This window comes from Carettochelys insculpta, chromosome 5 (genome assembly GCF_033958435.1).
Source record: "Carettochelys insculpta isolate YL-2023 chromosome 5, ASM3395843v1, whole genome shotgun sequence".
Classification (NCBI taxonomy): domain Eukaryota; kingdom Metazoa; phylum Chordata; order Testudines; family Carettochelyidae; genus Carettochelys; species Carettochelys insculpta.
In genome coordinates this window covers 85,600,299-85,621,332 of record NC_134141.1, presented here as the reverse complement: position 1 = coordinate 85,621,332, position 21,034 = coordinate 85,600,299, and the positions used below count along the sequence as shown (strand labels likewise).

At 39.6% G+C, this 21,034-nt stretch overlaps 2 protein-coding genes and 1 long non-coding RNA gene across 6 annotated transcripts in view; 1 reads left to right on the top strand and 2 right to left on the bottom strand.

Moving 5' to 3' along the window:
• The window catches only part of POC5 (POC5 centriolar protein), a 32,669-nt gene extending 16,134 nt beyond the window's left edge, over positions 1-16,535 (top strand). For 3 of the 4 annotated variants that reach the window (XM_074995440.1, XM_074995439.1, XM_074995442.1), the window contains 7 exons: positions 5,091-5,195; positions 6,499-6,678; positions 8,182-8,344; positions 8,681-8,799; positions 9,719-9,832; positions 10,897-11,073; positions 16,105-16,535. In XM_074995440.1, coding sequence (XP_074851541.1) covers positions 5,091-5,195; positions 6,499-6,678; positions 8,182-8,344; positions 8,681-8,799; positions 9,719-9,832; positions 10,897-11,073; positions 16,105-16,254 — 1,008 coding nt within the window. In that variant the 3' untranslated portion in view covers positions 16,255-16,535. The remainder of the gene's footprint in view (positions 1-5,090; positions 5,196-6,498; positions 6,679-8,181; positions 8,345-8,680; positions 8,800-9,718; positions 9,833-10,896; positions 11,074-16,104) is intronic. The other variant, XM_074995441.1, reaches the window with a different exon arrangement.
• LOC142013705 (uncharacterized) lies at positions 4-16,060 on the bottom strand. Its single transcript, XR_012645769.1, has 3 exons — positions 13,185-16,060; positions 4,289-4,566; positions 4-77 (listed from the first exon to the last, which is right to left on the bottom strand). It is a non-coding gene; the product is annotated as an uncharacterized LOC142013705 (long non-coding RNA).
• A 731-nt stretch (positions 16,536-17,266) lies between the features above and the next one.
• Positions 17,267-21,034, bottom strand: part of POLK (DNA polymerase kappa) — a 95,678-nt gene continuing 91,910 nt past the window's right edge. The window contains exons 25-27 of the mRNA XM_074995438.1: positions 19,536-19,734; positions 19,019-19,150; positions 17,267-18,701 (exon numbers count right to left, since the gene is read on the bottom strand). Of these exons, the coding sequence (XP_074851539.1) occupies positions 18,643-18,701; positions 19,019-19,150; positions 19,536-19,734 (390 nt within the window). The 3' untranslated portion in view covers positions 17,267-18,642. The remainder of the gene's footprint in view (positions 18,702-19,018; positions 19,151-19,535; positions 19,735-21,034) is intronic.

Genomic DNA, 21,034 nt, shown 5'->3' with positions numbered 1-21,034 from the left:
CTTTGAGATTGTTTTCTTTCAAATGTACTTTCACATCCGGAACTCATTTTGCAACAGGTCACGTGAATAAATGTAGACTATATAGTCAAAAAGAAAGTATCGGAGTATTTCAGGCAACTAAGGATGAAATTTCAAGCAACTAAGGATGAAATTTAGCAATTATAGAATCAGACTACAGTAAAATCTTTCTTTACTGGCATTCTGTCATCTGGAACACCCAGATAACTGGCATTTTAATCATAAGTAAATTTTAGTTACGTTTTCACAAGTACAGTGTAGTGACAGTAAACACAATAAATACAACAATACAGTGTAAGTTTACAGTGTACAGTATTGCTGTTGTTGGTAAATAAAGTACTCTGCATACATTTTTGTTAGTTTCTAAATATCTAATTGTGTTTTTCTTTAGTATTATGCATTGCTAGGTATACCTTTCTATTATCCAGAATATTTGAATATCCACAAACCTCCCAGACCCAGAGCTGCTGGATATGAAAGTGTTTACTGTACATTATCAGTGAACCATGCTCATAATTCTTGTGCATTTGCTAATACCAGTTGCAAAACTTTACTCTTTTGTCCCTAATTTATGATTTCTTTCTCATGAAAACTCCACTGCTTTGAATTTGTAGTTATAAATCACTTCTCTTTCCCTTATCCCTTACAAGAAAGTTGATTTAAAGCAGGGTTTCCCAACCTGTGGGTTGGGACCCAAACATGGGTCACAATTACATTTCAAAAGGGTTGCCTGCTGGGCTGGGTGGCTCCGCAGGTGGCTTTTAAGAAGCATTTGCACTCCTGAAGTGGTTCTCAACCTCTTAATTGGATTAATAGCTGTCAGGCAGTTAAGCCAATCAGTTAAATTGAGAACCATTTCAGCTGCAGGGCAGAGAATTGCATACCTGAGGAACAGCGCCCAGCTCAAGTGAGGTGGGGGCCTGGGTCTGAAGTTGGGAGGGAAGTAGGGAGAGAGAGCAGAGCTGATCAGCTCCCTGGCTTCCAGCCTCTGCAGGAGGAGGGGTCGCCCCAGCCAGGTTTCCATGGGACTCCTCTAGCACCCTCCAGCTCAAGTGTAACTCTCCTAGACCCTGAGTGTGACTCCCCAGTCACCTCTAGCCTCCCCTAGCCCTTGAGTGTGAGTCCCCTAGCCCCCGTCAGCCCGAGTGACTCCCAGGTCCTGAGTGTGACTCCCCTAGCCCCTGATTGTAGGGTTTAAGTTGCGGGGAGCAGTTCGGGGATGAGTGTCTTTCCACCACCACACCTCTGATTAACTATAGTTAATGTAGTGTTATTATTTTATTAATATTACCCCTTTTCATGAAATAACTATTATGAATATATAAACATGAGGGGGCACAATTTTATATTCTTGCCTCAGGTGCAAACTTAGCTAGTTATGGCACTGCTCCCCTCCCCGTCCCCGTTTTTGAAGTGCCTTGGGTCACCAAGTCTTCCTGAATTGTCAAAATGGGTCCCCGTCTGGAAAAGGTTGGGAACCACTGGTTTAAAGGTTTTAATTTATTTTTTGTCTAGATTGTATGGGTCTCCACATAATCTTCTAAAATGGGAAGAAATTTCCTAAATGAACAGAAGTTTTATTTTAGCATTATTTGATATAAAATGAGTGCTGTGTTTCTGTCCTCATCCAGTCATGTTTTTCTTGGAGCAATTAAGCTAATTGTCTTAAAATCCATTAGTATTATATAGTTAGATATAAAAGGCCAGTAATCATGGGATCCCTGCAGTTATATGCTACTCTGATCCCCTCTTCCATGTAATAGCATTTGAAATCTCCAATTGAGAACATTTCAGCTGATTTTTAATTTTGTTTTGAAAATCTTGTTCAAACTATGTTCACAAACACCCATAGAATGAGAGTAGTTACAGTGAAAATATGCTCCCTCTTATTCCATGACCATATGCTACAACTTCATGCATATCTCGTGTTTGCCAGTGGAATGTCACTTACATGCAGTCAGGCTCACAATCCTTCAATGTGTTCCATGTTGAAATAGTCATTTCCAGATGACTTAATTCAGTGTAAAAATTATACTTGTATAGCATGAATGTGTTACAGTTGCTGGTGATGCATTTACAATATTAACTGTTCTATCCACTACAAGAGATACTCTTCCTCACCAAATGACGTCTGTCATGATCCTTAAATGGAGCTGTTTTATAATGACACTGAGGGCATGTCTATGTGGCCCCGGAGCATAGCACTGCTCTGAGCAGTGCTGTGCTAATGAGGTTTCTAGAAATTGCAAATGGTTCTCCATTTGCATACTTGTGTGGCTAATTAGCATAGCCGCGTGAGATTTCGCTATCAGTAGAAGAGGCTACCGACAGCAAAGAGGCTGTGTGGATGTGCCTCTGCCTGCTAAACTCCCCTCTGCCGTCAGTTCCTTATACCTGAAAAAATTCAAGGATAAGGGGCTGGCCCCAGAGGGGGGCTTAGCAGGCAGAGGCATATCCAAATGGCTTCTTTACTGCCAGTAGTCCCCTCTGATGAGAGTGAAATCTTGCATGGCTATGCTTCCCCATTTGCAATTTCTATAAACCGTGTAGACGTGGCTTGGCATATTGTGTTCTGCTTCCTCAATTCAGTTATGATTTGTTGTACTGAATCTACATATCAGTCCATATGCCATTTTAGAGGTTGACTTAAATTGTTTTAGTGCTTTAATCTTTCCCCTAACAAGATGGAAAAGGCCTTACATTTCAATAGTGATCAGCTGCCACTTTCATGCATAAAATGTGTTCATAATTTAGGTACTTGCTGTAGTATTAGGTCTCTGTAAGATTTGTCACTAATTTTCTATCTTAATAGCACAAAGTGTTTGTTTTTATAATTTTCGCAAACATCAGCTGCCTATAACTTGTACGGACTTGAGAAATCGATAGTCTGCCCTATGTGCCACTCAAAATGCAATAACAAGCAAAATTATCGCCAGCATGAAAATAGAAACTAGATAACCTGTGAACTAATAAATAAAATATATACAAAATAATTTTAATTGATTTGTAAATACTTCTTGAAGATTGCTTAGTAATATTAAATCAGCTCAGTGTTGAAATTGGAATAAAATTAAGATTAACCCTGATATCCAGGCAAAACAAAGTAGTTTCAGTAAGGTAGATTTCACAAAATGCAACATCATGAATGGCTAATGTTAAAAACTAAAGAAAGATCACTCTTGCTTCAGATAGTTCATAGATGCTTTTATTATGGGTGTCTTTAGTATTTGAAACTAAATTTAACCTCCTTCAAAAGACAAAATTTCCTCTGTTGTTGTTTTATGCAAACTACCACCACTATTGCATAAGTAAAATTCTGCACTGTGGTATAGAAATACTGCATTAGTCATTAGTTAAGTGCTTTGGCTGCAAAAGCAATTCCAGTCCGTTCATTCTATGATAAATGTATATTAATGGAATAAATCATAGAAATGTAGGAGTAGAAGGCATCTTAAGAGGTCATCCAATCTATTGCCCTATGCTGAAGTGGGACCAAGTATACCAGACCATCCCTGACAGTCTTTGTCTAACCCGTTCTTAAAATCCTCCAGCAATAGCATTTCCTCAGCCTCCCTTGGAAACTTATTCCAGTAGTTGACTAGCCTCACAGATGGAAAATACTTCTAACAGAAATGGAAACTATATCCCATCTGAGGCCTTACCATTGTCAGAATAAAACAATCACGTCCCATGTCTAACGTATGATACTCTTGTTAAGAAATGTGCCAGAATATTTTCTTTTTTCACAATAGCATCACATTTCTGGCTTATTTATTTTATGATCTTTTATTTAAACCCCAAAACTTCTTCAGCAGTACTACTGCCTTGCCAATGATTCCCCATTTTATAATTGTGCATTTGACTTTTTCTTTGTACACTCAATACTTTGCAGATATCTTCTGTGAATTTCATCTTATTGATTTCCAACTTATTAAGGTCATTTTGAATTCTAATCTTGTCCTCCAAAGTGGTACTCATGTCACATATTATCAATAGTGCAGTGTTTCCTGAGTGGTGGGGTCCTTCTGTGTTAATTTGGATGAACTAAGTGGGCCAAAGATGTTAACCCAGTTACTGTCCAGCATTAAATAGTGCTAAACAAGGTCTGGTGTTTGTATGCACAGACTTCAGCTTGCTTAGTACCCAGGCAAGCATGTCATTAAATATCCTTTTAACCTTTTATTACAGATACAGAAATGAAGGAAAAACAAAGTCTTAGAAATGTGAAGAATTAAGTGAGGCTTTCCATTTAACAAATTTTTTTCCTCACCTTTCCTTTATCTGGAAAGAGTTTTAGAAGGAAAACATGCTGTGTTTGACTGTTCCTTATATGGCATCAAAGATGGTAGCAACAGTCCTTTTTGGAGAAAAGAGAAGTTATTTGAGTTGGGCTGAGTCCACTTACCCAAGCCTAGACAGTGGCAGTTCCAGAACTAGATATTTGTGCAACTGGAGTCCAATCAGTCTATTAGACATTGTTGCTTCTGAAAAATATCTAATTTCTAATATATCAGCATCAGATATCACAAGATGATCTTCTTCATAAGGCTGTTGAATAAAGAACCAGAGATCTTAGTTTTAGTTTTTGCTCTGAACATTCTTCACCATACTAATTATCTTTGGTTAGACTCTGATAAGACTTTTAAAAAGACCAGCAGTTTCTCTGAAAATCACATGAAGAACCTATGTCACACCTAAACTAAACTTTCAGTAATACAAATCGTAACTGATTCTGCTTTGCTGTATTTTTGTAAATAAAAGTTGGTCTCTTCTTCAAAATCTTTGCTTCCCTTTAACTCAGTTATGTCAGCGTTCATGACCTAAATCTGCAGAGAGATTGGAAAACAGATGTTTAATTTTTTCTGCACACAAGTAAGTTTGGACACTGTGTTACTTACCAGTATCAGTGAATACTCAATGCAAGTTAATTTTAGTCCTGATTTGAATTTGTATTGTACTTTTGCTTGAAATGTTAAGGAAAAGACACAGTAGAAAGTTCGTATTTCATTAAAATAACTAACCCATCCAAGTACTAAAATATGTATATAAATATTTTGTTAATATTTTGGCAGGTAATCACTAATTTGTCCCATGCAATAGACAAGCAAAAGGAGAGGATAGAGCTAATGAAGAAATTTACACGGTGGCGAATTCAGCATGTAGAGGCCAGACAAGAGGTATGTGTGGAAAGAGAAGATGCGATGGTAGACAAGCCTCTGTCATGAAAAAGGTTCAGATTTACTGCAGCTCTTGTTACAATCAAAAGTTGTGAAAACTTTTCTATTTTGATGCATGAGACAAAAATTGAATAAGTTCAAGAGCATCAATTTAAAAGAAAGTGTTACTCTATTTTGGAAATGTTTAGTTAAGGTAGGGACAAATGAATCACAAAAGATATCCTTTTTATCGCTTATAGAAGGATATACTATAGCTGATCAGTGTCAGTTCCCTATATATTAATAAGGATGATACCATCCCAGTATCTGCAGGAGCATGAATGTACGTGTTCACTCTAAAATGCTGTCACATTGCCATTGCTTTTATGTGAAATAGGAAAAATAGATCACTTATCACCATTTTATTTGGTGCTTTTACAATTGAGGTCTCCATTGTTGTTTCTCTCACTTCCCCTGCCCTGCGTTTTGTGTCTCAACATTTCTTCTTTAGTCCAAAACCATTTTTCATCCACACTCATGCATATCTTGGAAGTTCTGATAGTCATCTAACTAAACTTACTAGCCAATTACTGATGTGAACGACGAAGGGCTCCATTGTTCTAGATGAGTACCCAAACCCTTCTCACCCTAAGGTGTCAGTAAGGACTCTGTGGGCTCAATTTTTCAATAAGGTTTTAGATGGTGTCTGAGAAGTCTGAAGTGCCTCATCACCCAACCTCCCTGGCTGTTGTAAGGGAGAGCATTTTCTCTCTTCTCCCTTCCCACCTAGAGTCTGCTGGTAGCTGTGAGGCTGATTTGGACATCTTTCGGCTACTCAGTCTTTCTTCACCTTGGTTCTTTTTGTTTTCATATCAACGATACATGGGATAAGTGAATCTACTGTTACTATTTTAGAAAATATTTTGAGTGTCAGCTACTTAAAAATATAATTTGATTTTTTATATGGACAATTCTTTTAAGCATTTGAAGTGCATGTTCATTCTCTCTTTAAAACTAGATGGTTTTTAAAATGCATCTGATATATGTGATTGATTAGTTACAGCAGTGACTGCAGGTGCTATGCAATTTCTTCAGTAACTCCATACAAGTACCTTTCCCTTCTAAAGTGGCAACATTATGTGCGGTGGTGTACCACCCAAAGTATAGTTCAACAGCAGGCATATAAACCACAATATTTCATATAATCTATTATACTATAATCCATTTAATATTCACAAAATAATTGATCACATTCTCTGTAAAGATCATAGAGTTCATTAAAGAAATAGAAAATATGTAATTTGGTAATATTTTACTGTTTAAGGCATATGCAAATAGACTGGCAGACAGACAGTTCCGGATAGCCTTGATGAAGAAGGTTTGGGCAGCTTGGCGCTCTCTTAGTGAAGCAAAATGGAAAGAGAAAGTAGCAAAAGCCTGTCAGTCAAGGGCTGAGGAGGTCTGTATTCAGCTTTCTGCAGATTATGAAGCTAAAATTGCAGAGGTAAGGATTTATTTCAAGTTCCAAAAATGCCAGGAAAACTGTACCAGTTGCAGGACTGGGAATCAGAAGATCTGGGTTATGTAGCTAGCTCTGCTAGACTCCAATTTACTAGGCCTGAGTCAGCTGTCATGTTAGCTGTGTACCAATATAAAAGGAATTACGTAACATCTTTACGTCAGAAGGGAAAATCAGAACCTGTATGAAATTGTCACAACTTATCTTTTAGTTCCTTTGGTATGTCTGCAAAAGGGAGATGACTTAGCAGTGCTTTTTGTTTGTAAAGTCATTTGGATCTTTTCTTAGACCGTCCTATAGAATGCAAAATTATTGTGAATAGGCAAGTCAGTTATAGGGTATAAACAGAAATCTTTGTGTAATAATTGCTTTTCTGTTAAAATTATATATTCCTTAAAACACTCAACCTCAAATTTAAGCTAAGGTATCTTAATTTTTAAGATTAGTACAGTTTAAACAGAACTGAAAGCACAGTTAGCTACTTACGAAAATTATGCCCAAATATAGTTAGTTAATTTTGAAAATGTAAGTTAAGGGAAAATATCAGTATTCCTTGTTTTGTGGATGCATAACTTGGTTTGTCCTTAACCAATACAGACCTCATATTTTGCTAATGTACGTAAAGATGATAGACGCGTTTCTGGATGCAGTTGAGTAAATTCATGGAAATATGGTCTTTTGTGCTAATAAGGGTAAAATTGGGGCTACACATAACAGCAAAGATAAAGTTACAAGATTAAATTAGCCTGATGTCTAGGTGAGGTCAGGAAGAAGTGCTTGCTATATTTTTCGCTGCCACGCAAGAAAAAGCACTAGTGGTTCCCATCTTGACAACTCTGAAGAGCCCAGGGCTCTCAGCTGCTGCTGCTACTGTAACAGCAGCAGTATCCAAAGCCCTGCACAGCACACTCTGGGAAGTACTGAGGGTTGGGTTGCCTGGGGCAGATGCAGCACGCGCTGGGTGATGGTGAGACTGTCCAGGGGAAGCTGGCCCCATGCCCTCTGGGGATGCAGTACTGCCCCTGCCCACCCTGCCCTAGAGAGTTAGAGAGCCTGTCAGCCCCACTCACCGGACTGCACAGACTTTTTGTGTATGGTTGTGCCTGTGTTTCTCTCCTTACCATGTACATGTCTAAGGTACCCAAAGATTTGTCTTTGAGAGATCTACATTTAATCTTGTTTCTAAAAAGCATAAAAACTTGGAGGGAAAATATTACACTTAGAAATTATGATGAGGTGTCCTGTGGGACCTTAAAGGCTAATAGATTTATTTGGGCATGAACTTTTGTGAGTAAAAACCTTTTCATCAGATGCCCAAATTAATGTGTTAGTCTTTAAGATCCCACAGGACTCCTTGTTGTCTTTGGAGATACAGACTAACATGGCTACCCCTCTGCAACTGAGAAATTTAGTTTAGTGGCTTTTTAAAGGTAAATATGGTAATTATACATCTGTGACTATAAAACACTTTTTTGCTCTTTATTGTAGTTAAATATTGCTCTGGAAGAGGCAAAAGCTGATATTCTGAGACTACATAGTGAAAGGGAACAGTATGAAGACACCATGAAGAAGGCCTTTATGCGTGGTGTGTGTGCCCTGAATCTGGAAGCAATGACCATGTTTCAGGGTAAAGAAAGTAGGACAGACCATGGTTAGTATTAAAAGTAAAGGAAAAATATGTCCCTGCATGGTATTTCTGACAGTATAGTGCTGATTACTTTACTCTTTATTTTTCATTAGTGGATTTAAATAGGAATCTGAGAACACCAAACTTACCATGGGATCTGCTTTGTTACATGTTTTAAAATGCACTGATTTATGTAAATAATGTGTAATAATAGCTGGATCTTTTAAATAAGATTATACACAAATCTCACAGGAACAGAAAGGTTTTACTGTGACCCATCTCCTCTTAAGGCTTACTGATGTTCATTGGATTTACGAGGCTCTATATTGATTTTCTTTACTCTGTGTTTTTTAATAATAGATCTGGTAAATAGGAGAGAAGATCCTGGGACTAGTGCCACTGGAAGGCTCCCTGCTTCCCAGTTTGATCCTCCCTCACCTCCACCTCCAACAGCAGCCACTGTTCCACAAGAGGAAATTGTAAGTACTATAGCAGGAAGAGAATTTTGAAGTATGGTATCGTAAAAAGTTAATTTGTTATGCTATTTAGGCATCTGGGTTTTTTCCCCCCCACTGAAGAAACTGATTATCTCATGCATTGAGGGAACTTTTCAATACAATTTTTACTTTTTACAAATAGTTCTGAAGTTTTAAAAAGAAGCTTTGACATAAAAGCATGTACTATGGCATAAACCGCTGTATGTACAGAGTTATGGGCTTATTGTTATGTCACTTCGTCTTCCTCCTCCCTAAAAAGTTCTAATTTTGTAAGTAGAAAATTTGTGAACTACTTATTTAAGGCAAAGCAGGGCAGAAGCTGTTTTCCAAGGTATTTTTGTGGAAAACACTTGCTGAAACTTGCTTGGAAAAATCTTAACTTGATTTGGTTTGAGAAAATAGAATTAACATTAACTTAAAGGCTAGTTTTCAGAAAGAGTGTTTACAAGGGGTACTAACAACTTGGTTACTAATTATTTTCAAAACTAAGTTAAAAATAGTTTCAGATACAGTATCTGCCCTTAGATCCCACTGAGACTTTGTGATGCTTAGTCACATTTTTCCCTTTTATGAAAGACTTGCCCAAGTAGGAGAAACAGTAAAACTGACTACAAACAAAATAGCCAAATCCAAAAAATGCTGACATATTTTCCTTTTGATCTTTATTACCAAATCGTGCATATTACTCACTTCCCTCTAGGTATCCAACTTTCTGACAATGTATTGGTTTTCACGTTAACCACGTCTCTATTTATTTACTTTTATAAGCACAAAATAAAATCCAGCAGCTAATTGAAGTGTCAGAATAATCAATTAATAAAATTGAATTTTGAGTAAAGGACTAAGTATGATCCACGCTACAATTCTCATCCCTCTATTAAACCCTTTGATTTATTTACAGTTTTCATCCCATCTGGGCCACGCAAGTACTTCTCAGACCAGATTAGAATCCAATTCTCCAGTAATAGTCCCTAGTGCAGCTGTAGGATCTGGCATTACATCAGCTCAAAAACTGGTAACAAACTAGAATTAATGGATTAATGTTTCTAGTCATTGTAGGTGTATGAAAGTTTGTCTTGGATCCTTTCTTACTGGGAGTATTTGGGGTAAGATATAGAAGAAGTATCAAGTAGAGGTGTTTATCCAAGAGTTTAGGTAAAGGCAGGGGGAGAAACTTGAAAATACATTAGTACATTTTAAATGGATTATTTGTTGTATATCAAGTGAAGATAAAATATGGGAAAGACTTTTAGGACAAGGAATGTGTGGGGTCAGGAAATAAAATGGCAATGATATGAGAGGAAAAGTTTATGCAAAATTTTATGTGCAGTACATCAGGAGCAATTAATATTTCAACAGCTGAAAGGTTGGGTTTGGTATGGTGTCCTATTTTTTTAAACAAATCTGCCTCTGTTTTCCATTAACTAGTTGAAATCTGTTCCTCATTCTCTCCTCTGCACTTGTATCTAACCTAGTCCTTTTTGTTTCTCTTCATCATCCATCTTCTCTGTTGCTAAGCTCCCTCCTTGTCCTATCTGACAGTTTGCTAACAGTACTTCTCTGGGGAAGCATGGAAGACTGAAAAATTGCTGTGTCTCAGTTTGTGTGTGTGTAACCTTTTTGGTGCCTGATATATTAGTGATGCAAGGACCCAGCTCGGCTGATGTGGGTATCTACAGCTGTCACTAGCTTGCAGCAAGAAAGCAAAGCTACTATTGTGTCATGCTGCCAGATTTGTCAAAATAGGTGACAAAGAGGTCCCTTTCATGACTGAGGTTTGCTGTGCATCAGCACGGTAATCGTTACCCACACCACAGTACTTACTATTATCATGGTAATAGTGCCCTTATTTAAAATGGGAAATAACATGGTAAATGTAACTGTAGGTAATAAATATCCAATTTTTAATTGTGCCCAATGTATGGAATCCCAAAGTTTCTATACAATTATAGACTAGTTTACCTACAGTACCAATTAATTCTATTCATACATATAGTTAATAAACCAAAGCAGCTGCCTCAGTGTGTAGCAAATACTGTGTGTAGGCATCTCTAATGAGGGTGTCTTGTTTATTTGTAGCCTATGGCAAGAGTAGTAACATCTGCTCAGCAGAAGGCAGGAAGAACAATCACTGCTCGAATCACAGGCCGATCTGATCTGGGACCAAAGAACAGAATTTGTAGCAGTTTAGCTGTAATGGGAGTCTCACCACCCATGAGTTCAGTCATTGTTGAAAAGCATCATCCAGTCACTCAGGTAGGTCCAACTCATATTAGGGTAATAACTATTTTGTTACACTGTGTCTACTAAGAGTTTAAAAACTTGACAAGGTAGGGGCACAAGTGAATGCTATTAAAATACATATTTTCCCCCAGGTGGATGCGTGTCCTAACAGCAAAAACTCTCATCAAAACAAGGAGGGTAGGAAACGAATAATCCCATTTCAGGTCCACCCCCATTCTCCCCTTCTGGTTTTAAAGATAGTTTTGATAGGTTTAGAAGCCTTTTTGGTTCTTTGTACATCTGCTTCTGTCTGTGCCCTCTATACAACCAAGGTTAAAATGGCTTTTTTGGAAGCAATGCTTACTCAGTCATTGTGGAGCTAGAATTTGAGGTCAGAAATGTGGCTGGGCTAAAAGCAGGAGTGGCAAGCTTAAAGCATGGATCACTTGGTATCATACCCTAAACAAAATAACTGTATGCTTGGCAATGAAGCAGGAGTGCAACCTGCTTTTTTGCTGTACTTAATTCTTACTCTATTCCTCCCTCCCTGCCCCCACCTCACCCCCAGCCATGCACACATTCCTTTCCTAGGCAGTATACTCTGTGACGATGAATGGAATGGCTATATTAATAGGATATTTGATAGCCAATGTACACTAAGCCATTGCTCAGAACCCTCACTACTTAGTGTACGTTGCCTATCAAATATCCTATTAATATAGTAATTCCATTCACCATACCTGCTTTGTTGCCAATCGCACAGTTGTTTCATCGGGCCATGACATCCCATGGGATGTCCTAAGTGGTTTGGGTCTGGTTACACGAAAGACCACCTGCCTCCTTGAATGATGCTGCCATAATGACTTGGCAGATTTGCTTGAGCTCCCTTGATACAAACAGCTGGAGTTGCCAACAGAACACTTCCTCAGCTCTCCATTGGTTTTCCAGCTACTTTGGTCTATATGACCTGGATTTAATTTTCTGGCATGTGGCATTACTTCTTTTCCATGGGCCTTTGGGAAAGATACAAGTTCATAAGCAATACTGTTCTATGGCCTGCGGCTCCTTAAGCCCGCTGTTCAGCTTTATTTTTCAGAAGGCAAGGACTGGATGCAGATGGTATGATTATAGAGGGACTTCAACTGTAAGACTGAAGATGTATTCAACACATTTGAACAAATTAAAGAGGGCTGCAGCTTGGAAAAGAAATTTAAAAGGTGCAGAAGAAAACAAATTTTGGAAGGCATGTGCACCTTCTATTCAGTCTCAGACTAGAAAGGAAACAGTTTATCCCCCTTGAAGCTTTCTGATCCAGGGGTTGTTTCAGGCTCCTCACGCAAACCTTCCCCCTTGTCACGTACAATTTGTAATAAGTACATAATACAGCATCATCTGTAGCTTGGTGCTTTTCTGATTGAAGTAAATGTTAACAATGGAAAGATTCTGGGCGGAGAATTGGTACGTGTGATTAGAGAGAATGACCATAGTCTCTGCAACAGGGATGCCATCTGCATGGCAGCAAAACAATCCTAAGCCTTGTAAGTAACAAAGAGGAAGCCATGCTAGTCGACACACTATCAAAACAAAAAGCAGTCAAGTAGCACTTTAAAGACTAGCAAAATGGTTTATTAGGTGAGCTTTGGTCTGAAGTGGGTCTGTCCCACGAAAGCTCACCTAATAAACCATTTTGCTAGTCTTTAAAGTGCTACTTGACTGCTTTTTGTTTTGATAAGCCTTGTAAGGAAACTCTTGTGATGGAATCAAAACAAAAAGCAGTCAAGTAGCACTTTAAAGACTAGCAAAATAGTTTATTAGGTGAGCTTTCGTGGGACAGACCCACTTCTTCAGACCATATCCAGACCAGAACAGACTCAATATTTAAGACACAGAGAACCAAAAACAGTAAGCAAGGAGGACAAATCAGAAAAAGATAATCAAGGTGAGCAAATCGGAGAGTGGAGGGGTGGGGGGGAAGATCAAGAATTAGATTGAGTTAAGTATGCAGACGAGCCCCTATAGTGACTCAGAAAGTTCACATCCCGATTTAAACTATGTGTTAATGTTCCGAATTTGAATATAAATGTCAATTCGTCCGCTTCCCTTTCGACAAAAGAGCGATAATTTCTTTTCAGTAACACACATACCTTGAGGTCATTGACAGAATGGCCCATTCCATTAAAATGTTGACTAACTGGTTTGTGGATCTGGAGTGTTTTAATGTCTGTTTTGTGCCCGTTGACCCTTTGTCTAAGGGAGTTAGAAGTCTGTCCAATATACAAAGCATCGGGGCATTGTTGGCACATGATGGCATATATGATGTTAGTAGAGGAGCATGAGAAAGTGCCCGTGATTCTGTGAGTAACTTGGTTAGGTCCCGTGATGGTATTTCCAGAGAAGATATGTGGACAAAGCTGGCAGTGGGCTTTGTTGCAGGGAAAGGTTCCAGGACTGGTGTTCCTGGGGTATAGACTGTGGCTGTTAGTAAGGATCCTCATGAGGTTGGGAGGTTGTCTGTAGGAGAGAACAGGCATGTCACCCAGGGTCTCCTGGATGTAGCATCCTGATTAAGAATAGGTTGTAGGTCTTTAATAATTCGCTGCAGTGGTCTGAGTTGGGGGCTGTAAGTGATGACCAGTGGTGTTCTATTCTTGGCTTTTTTGGGCTGATCTTGGAGTAGCTGGTTTCTGGGTATGCGTCTGGCCCTGTCGATTTGTTTTTTTACTTCTCCTGGTGGGTAATTCAGGTTTATGAATATTTGGTAAAGTTCTTGTAGTTTTTGGTCTCTGTCAGTTGGATCAGAGCAAATGCGATTATACCTGAGAGCTTGACTGTAAACAGTGGATCTAGTCACGTGTGCAGAATGGAAACTAGAAGGGTGTAGATAAGTATAGCGATCAGTAGGTTTTCGGTACAGTGTGGTACTGATCAGGCCATCCTTGATTAGTACTGTAGTGTCCAGGAAATGTATCTCTTGCATGTTGTAATCGAGGCATAAGTTGATGGTGGGGTGCAGATTGTTAAAGTCTCTGTGGAATTCTTCTAGAGCCTCTGTACCATGGGTCCAAATCATAAAGATGTCATCAATGTATCTTAAGTAGAGGAGTGGTAATAGGGGATGAGAGCTGAGGAATCGTTGTTCCAGGTCAGCCATAAATATATTAGCATATTGTGGGGCCATGCGGGTGCCCATAGCAGTTCCACAAATCTGGAGGTATAAATTGTCCCCAAAACGGAAATGATTGTGTGAGAACAAAGTAACAGAGGTCAGACACCAGATTGGCTGTGGTGGCATCAGGGATTCTGATGTGTTCCTGATTGCTTGTAATCCGTCTTTATGTGGAATATTAGTGTACAGAGCCTCTACATCCATTGTGGCAAGGATGGCATTATCAGGAACTTTTCCGATGTTTTGTAATTTCCTCAGGAAGTCGGTGGTATCTCGGATATAGCTGGGAGCGTTGGTGGCATAGGGTTTGAGGAGGGAGTCCACATAACTGGATAGTCCGGTGGTAAGGGTGCCAATACCTGAAATGATAGGGCGTCCAGGGATTCCAGGTTTGTGGATTTTGGGAAGTAAATAGAATAATCCAGGCTGCGGCTCAGATGGTGTGTCTGAGTTAATGGTCCCGAGTAGCAGCAGGGAGTTCCTTCAGTAGTTGTTGTAATTTCCTTTGGAATTCCAAAGTGGGATCAGCGGAGAGAGGTCTGTAAAACGTGGTGTTGGAGAGTTGTCTGGCTGCCTCCTGTTCATAGTCTGACTTATTCAGGATGACAACAGCACCCCCTTTGTCAGCTGGTTTGATTATGATGTCTTGGTTATTTTTGAGACTCTGGACAGCATAGCGTTCAGCATAGTTGAGATTGTGTCTCATTTGGCATTGTTTGTGTATAATGTCAGACTGAGCACGGTTGCGGACGCAAATGTGACTGTTTCCTTATCTAAGGGCAATTGACATCTGACTGTTGCCTTGGAAGGAAGCCATCTTGTTGTATTTAAAACCTATTCTAACTTTAAAGGAATGTTCCTGTAATCAAATAGGCCCACAACAGAACAGCTTAACCAAGGGCCTTGAATGAAATGCCTGATCTTTTTCTCAGCTAACTACAGAAGCTTAGCCCTGCTGGCCACACTGTTTATTAAAAGTTCATGGCTAAGAGCAAACTATTTTTATTTTTAAATAATTAAAGCATCATCATCGGCTATTCATCACCATCTAAGGCTACGTCTACACGTGAAGCCTACATCGAAGTAGCCTATTTTGATGTGGCGACATCGAAATAGGCTATTTTGATGAATAACGTCGACGTTCAACATCGACGTTGCGCAGCACCACATCGAAATACGCGCTGCGAGGGAACGTCTACACGCCAAAGTAGCACACATAGAAATAAGGGTGCCAGGCACAGCTGCAGACAGGGTCACAGGGCGGACTCAACAGCAAGCCACTCCCTTAAAGGGCCCCTCCCAGACACAGTTGCACTAAACAAGACAAGATCCACAGAGCCGACAACTGGTTGCAGACCCTGTGCATGCAGCATGGATTCCCAGCTGCCGCAGCAGCAGCCACAAGCCCTGGGCTAAGGGCTGCTGCACACGGTGACCGTAGAGCCCCGCAGGGGCTGGAGAGAGAGCGTCTCTCAACCCCTCAGCTGATGGCCGCCATGGCGGACCCTGCTATTTCGAAGTTGCGGTACGCGCAACGACTACACCGTCCCTACTTCGACGTTGAACGTCGAAGTAGGGCGCTATTCCCATCCCCTCATGGGGTTAGCGGCTTCGACGTCGCGCCACTTAACGTCAATGTTAACATCGAAATAGCGCCCAACATGTGTAGCCGTGACGGGCGCTATTTTGAAGTTAGTGCCGCTACTTCGAAGTAGCGTGCACGTGTAGACACGGCTTAAGAGTGAGGTCAGTGACCCATATTACGCTCCACCCATCGTTGGTTTTCTTCTGTTGTGGGTTCAGGTTCACTGCATTCCAGCTAACCCACTGGGGAATTAAGTTTCTAAAACTATTGTTTTAAATGGTCATATTAAAAGGAATCTTGTTTTATTTTTCAGCAAACTATATCCCAAGCCACTGCTGCTAAATACCCTCGAACTGTTCACCAGACTTCCAGTGCCACGACTATGAGACCTACTGGACTTGGTGGACGAATGCCTCATAGCCAGTCTCATACTAATGTTCAGTCAATAAAAGTTGTGGACTAAGGAGTATTTTGAAATACTTGAACTTTTCCGTCCAGAAGAAAGAGTAAAGCCTTTCCCAGTGTTTCCAAACTGATGTAGCAAGGCTCAAGGATCCATCATGTTTTTACCTTTTTCAGAATCAAAGTGTAGACATTCTCAGATGTTGTGAGGATAAGAAAACCTAGCAATTTGATGTTACAATGTAGTTTTTTAAGTGAAAGCTGTGCCTGTTTGAGAGTACCTCTTTTATTACATGTGTACTTTATTTAAAGAAGCTGTTGAATGTGGTTTTTAATAAAGGATTAAAAGAGATATTTGTCCAGGGTTTTTTATATAAAATATTAAATAAAGTAGATTTAAGGGGGAAAAAAATCACTGAATTGGATTAAGTCGCATAATGTAATTTAAGGGTGTTTTTTTTTTTTTGGTAGTACTGTAATAGATAGGGATTAATGCTAGGGAAAGAATATGAAGGTAACTTTAGCAATCATAGGCTATATCTATAATAGCAAGTTTTGTCAGCAAAACTGGTGTTTTGTCAACAAAACCTGCAGAGTGTCTGTATTCCCAAGGCATTCTGTCAACAGTAAATCAGCAGAACACAGCACTTCTGTTGAGAGCATTCTGCCACTCCCCCATGAGGCAGAATGGCTCTGTCGACAGATTGGGTTTCCAGGACACCAGGCAGTTCTGTCTCCTCTGCTGCTGTTTAGTTGTTTTGTCAAAAGAGCGGCTGGGCAGTCCAGCTACTCTCCATCAACCGAGCAGATCGCTCTTTAGATCCATTTGGCAGTCTGGTTGCGTTCTGTCGATAGAAGCTTCCTGCCGACAATCTTCTGTCACCAGATCGCTCTAGTGTAGACGTAGCCCTTGATCCTAGCTGTTACAACGGGAAACTATTCAACATAGCAACCTCCTAGCTATTTCCAAAATCAGCCAGCTTGGGGTTGTTTCCATTTTTAAGCCTAAACCAAGCTTTTGCTACAAATACAGCCACTCTTCATTAAATATGCTAGAGAAAGGGAATCTGGGCAGCAGTGCAATATTTATTTAGAGAGTTGCACTCAAGACGGCAGAATGCTGTTAAATTCTGAATTACCACCACCTTTACCAAAGCACCATGCAGGTTTCTTAGAGCTTTTTTTTTCCATGTGACAGCAACTGAATGGTGAATGTTTTAATTTGCTCATTAGAATGTAATTAATGAAAAATTATTAGAGGACCAGACACTTTACATGAATAAGTTAAGCAACTTTTGCAGCACCACATGTAAGTTGTTTGTTAAAACACCCCAATGGAACTCATGACAAATGTTTAGTGCTTTCATTTGAGAGAAAAGCTACCCGTATGCTTTACAGTAAAATTATTATTCATTCTCAACTAACAAAGCTGTTTTTAGGGCAAGAAACGCTACAGTTACATCAGCTAGCTGTTTCTTTTCACAGAGAGAGAGTAATCAGTATCTGAGGCTGTGTGTCCTTTTTGTTGGATAAGCTTATTTCTGTCATGAGGCACCTGCCCATGTTAAAGTGAAACTGTATCTTGTATTATTGTCCTGTGTAATCCAAAAATGTAAAGAATAAACATCCACACATATCATGCTCTTGAATAAGACAGCCAGTCAAACATGAAACTATAATCCTTTTTGGAATTTACCTTAAAATGAGCTACCTACATCGCAAATTCGGCAGCTTATTTATGGAAAAGGTGTCCACATAATCCTCATTTTTGAAACACATGAGATCTGCTTTCTACATTCACTAACAAGAACAAACTAGCTTAAGTGCAGTTGTAGTATTGCAAGTCACTTATAAAAACACTGTAGCATGGTTTCTCATTTGGCAGATAGTCACAAAATGACAGTGTAATTCTCCCCCAACATTACTATGTATTTTTTCACACATGAAGTGTCCAAAAAGGCAGAGTGTGGAACTAGCCAAATTAATAACCAGGTGTAAAAGTTAGTGGTGCAGCACAAATAAGCTGTAAAGAGCTTTGAAAAACTTCATAGGAGAGGTGAGCAACATTTTGCAAATACAGTAAAACCTGAGAGTTACCAACACCAGAATTACAAACTGACCAGTCAACCACACATCTCATTCGTGCATTTCCAGTTCCAATCATGGAGACCAAAAAGAAAGTACAGTACTGTGTTTAAACAAACCACTAAATAATAATGGGTAAGCAGCATTCTTCTTCTCCATAGTAAAGTTTCAAATCAGTCTTAAGTCAGTGGTTGTTCTTTCAAAAGTTTACATCTGAACATTGTTTCATTCAGAGTTATGAATAGATTGGGAATGAACATTGTAACTCTGAAGTTCTACTATCAGATTTTCGGGAAAGTGTATTTACAAATGCCTCGTGATCTGCAACATAGGCCATAGCCTACACCAGCTTCTATTGAAGAGTTCATGAAACTGCACATTTCCTAGAATCCACTTCAGGGCTCTTTTCAGCTCTGATTTTCTCTGCAAAGAAAGAAGGAAAAATGTTCTTATTGGACAGGCATTACTCCTTCCCAGGTCTAGTTAGTCAGTTTTCCCCATGTCAGGCACACACTACAGTTGGAACTGGGTTTGTTTTCAAACAAATCTGTCCATCCCCTCTCCCCCCACCCCGCCCTACTTCCAAACCCTCAAGTAATTTTAATTGTTTTGCTCTGCCCAGTCAAGCCAAAAACCCTTGTAACTACAGATATTGCAGTGAGTCTTGTTCTTTTGCAGACTGCGCTTACAGAATATCTCCCTCCACTTAGCTGGATCCAGCATATTAAACAATAATTTACCAGCTACTTGTTGAAATCCTACATTCACCAAATCTTCGTATATATGTTTGACTGGATTCTGGTGAGTCAGCAATACACCATGTAACCAGATGAGCAGCATTCGGTGTCCATGTTCCTTATAGCTCTTTTTTCCTATGCAACATACAACATGCATGACTGTGTCATATGCTTGGCATAAAATAACCTTATGGCCCAGCTGCTTTTGTAAAATATCCCAATTTGTTCAATATTACTCCAGTCCTACTCATGCACTCTCATTTCCTTTCTGACCAAGAAGCAAGATGGAAAGTAAGACTTCCAAAGGTGAAAGACTAGTTTTCATGCTAAAAGGAAATGGAAACGTCAAACTTAACTGTTCTTAAAATAAATTCTTTAACTCATGGAAATACACCCTGGTGGACAAGCAAAGAATGCATTATGTGCTTCAGAAATAGTAAGCGCAACACAATAGGGTTACAGCCATATCGCCATTTAAGCTATTTATCTACTATTTTACCTGAGCCTTGCCTTTTATTACCTGTCCACTGCTCTTCAATAGCTTTAATCTGGGCCTCTGAAAACTTCCAGAACAGAGCTAGCTTCTTCCATTCTTGAGGTTTTAACTGATTGTAAGCCAGATTCCAGAGGCAGGAACGGATTTGCTTAGTCTGTGCGCTGTGATCCTGTTTGAAGGACAGAATAAAATCCGGTGCATTGACACAGTTTTCTAGATGTTCCTAAAAAGAAAACAAAGATGTTAAATAAGCTGCACACATTTTATCTACAGGTTCAGAAAGAGCAGTGAACACTTGTAGTTGCCTATCATGGCAGATAAACCACATTCAGCTGCGTACTTTGACATCCCCTGTAAGCAAGAGGTAACATACTTAGTCTAGACATAATAAAGAGTGGCCTGTTATGCTTATTTGTCTAACAGAACTCACAGGAGAAAAATTATCCCGTTTCCTGCCTTCTCAGGGAAATTGCTACTCATCTCAGGGTAGGGCATGCAACCCTATCTTGAAATAACTTACACAATTTGCATTGTGCAAATTGCGTGTTATTTTGAGGTAACATTTCAAACTCTGTGCCAACTACATGGCACTGAAGTTTGAAGTAAGTGCCTATTTGGAACCTCCTGCTATCCATTGCCCAATGAGGGATAGCGAGAACAAAATACCATGCTCAAAATAGTTCTGCATTCAAAATGTAACCTGAAATAGAAATCTGCATGTAGCCTTAGCCTCAAAGTGCGGCTGAGCAAAGCTAACTGGAGAGAGGATAGGACCTCCAGTCTAATGTTGTACAAGTTAAAATACAACAGATTAATATACTTGTAAAATTAAATGCTGCTTTCACCTGCAAGCTTGCTACAGATATACTATTACTTAGTTTGTGTAGGTGGGTCTTATCTATGTTATTAAAATGGTTGTGTTTAAAACAGTTGTGGCTAAGCCATATAAGATATTTTTCTCATGCCTCTCTGGACAGAAAAAGCATGTCTGAGCCACATTTTAAGGGTTGTCTGCATTGGCTGACATAGCAATCAGAACCACTGCTTTTTCAGCAAACTTCCTATTGTTGCTACCACTGGCTCCACTTCCTTTGTGGGGGCACTAGTGTAGAGAAGGAGCTGGTTGCTGGAAGTTAACCATAGTAATGTACAGACCCAAGGGTCAGCAACCCTCGGCATGAATGGCATGCGAGCCAATTTTCATCGGCATGTGAAGTGGAAGCTCGGCCTCACCTCTCCTCCTGCATGCAGCCAGGAGCTTGCTCAAAGCCATGTTGCCTGTGGATTAACAAAAGACCAGCTAATGCTACCAACCACCACCCAAACAGTAAAGCTCTGCACCTCTATTTATTTATTAAAAAAACTGTTATAAGTAGGACTATTAGTAACTTTAAAAAGTATCAGTGGCACTCGGACTGTACATAGAGGTCAAAAGGTCAAATTTCGACACTCCGTCTCAGAAAAGTTGCTGCCCTCTTGTGCAGACCATCTCCAAATTAGATGCCACAATTAGAACACAGTGT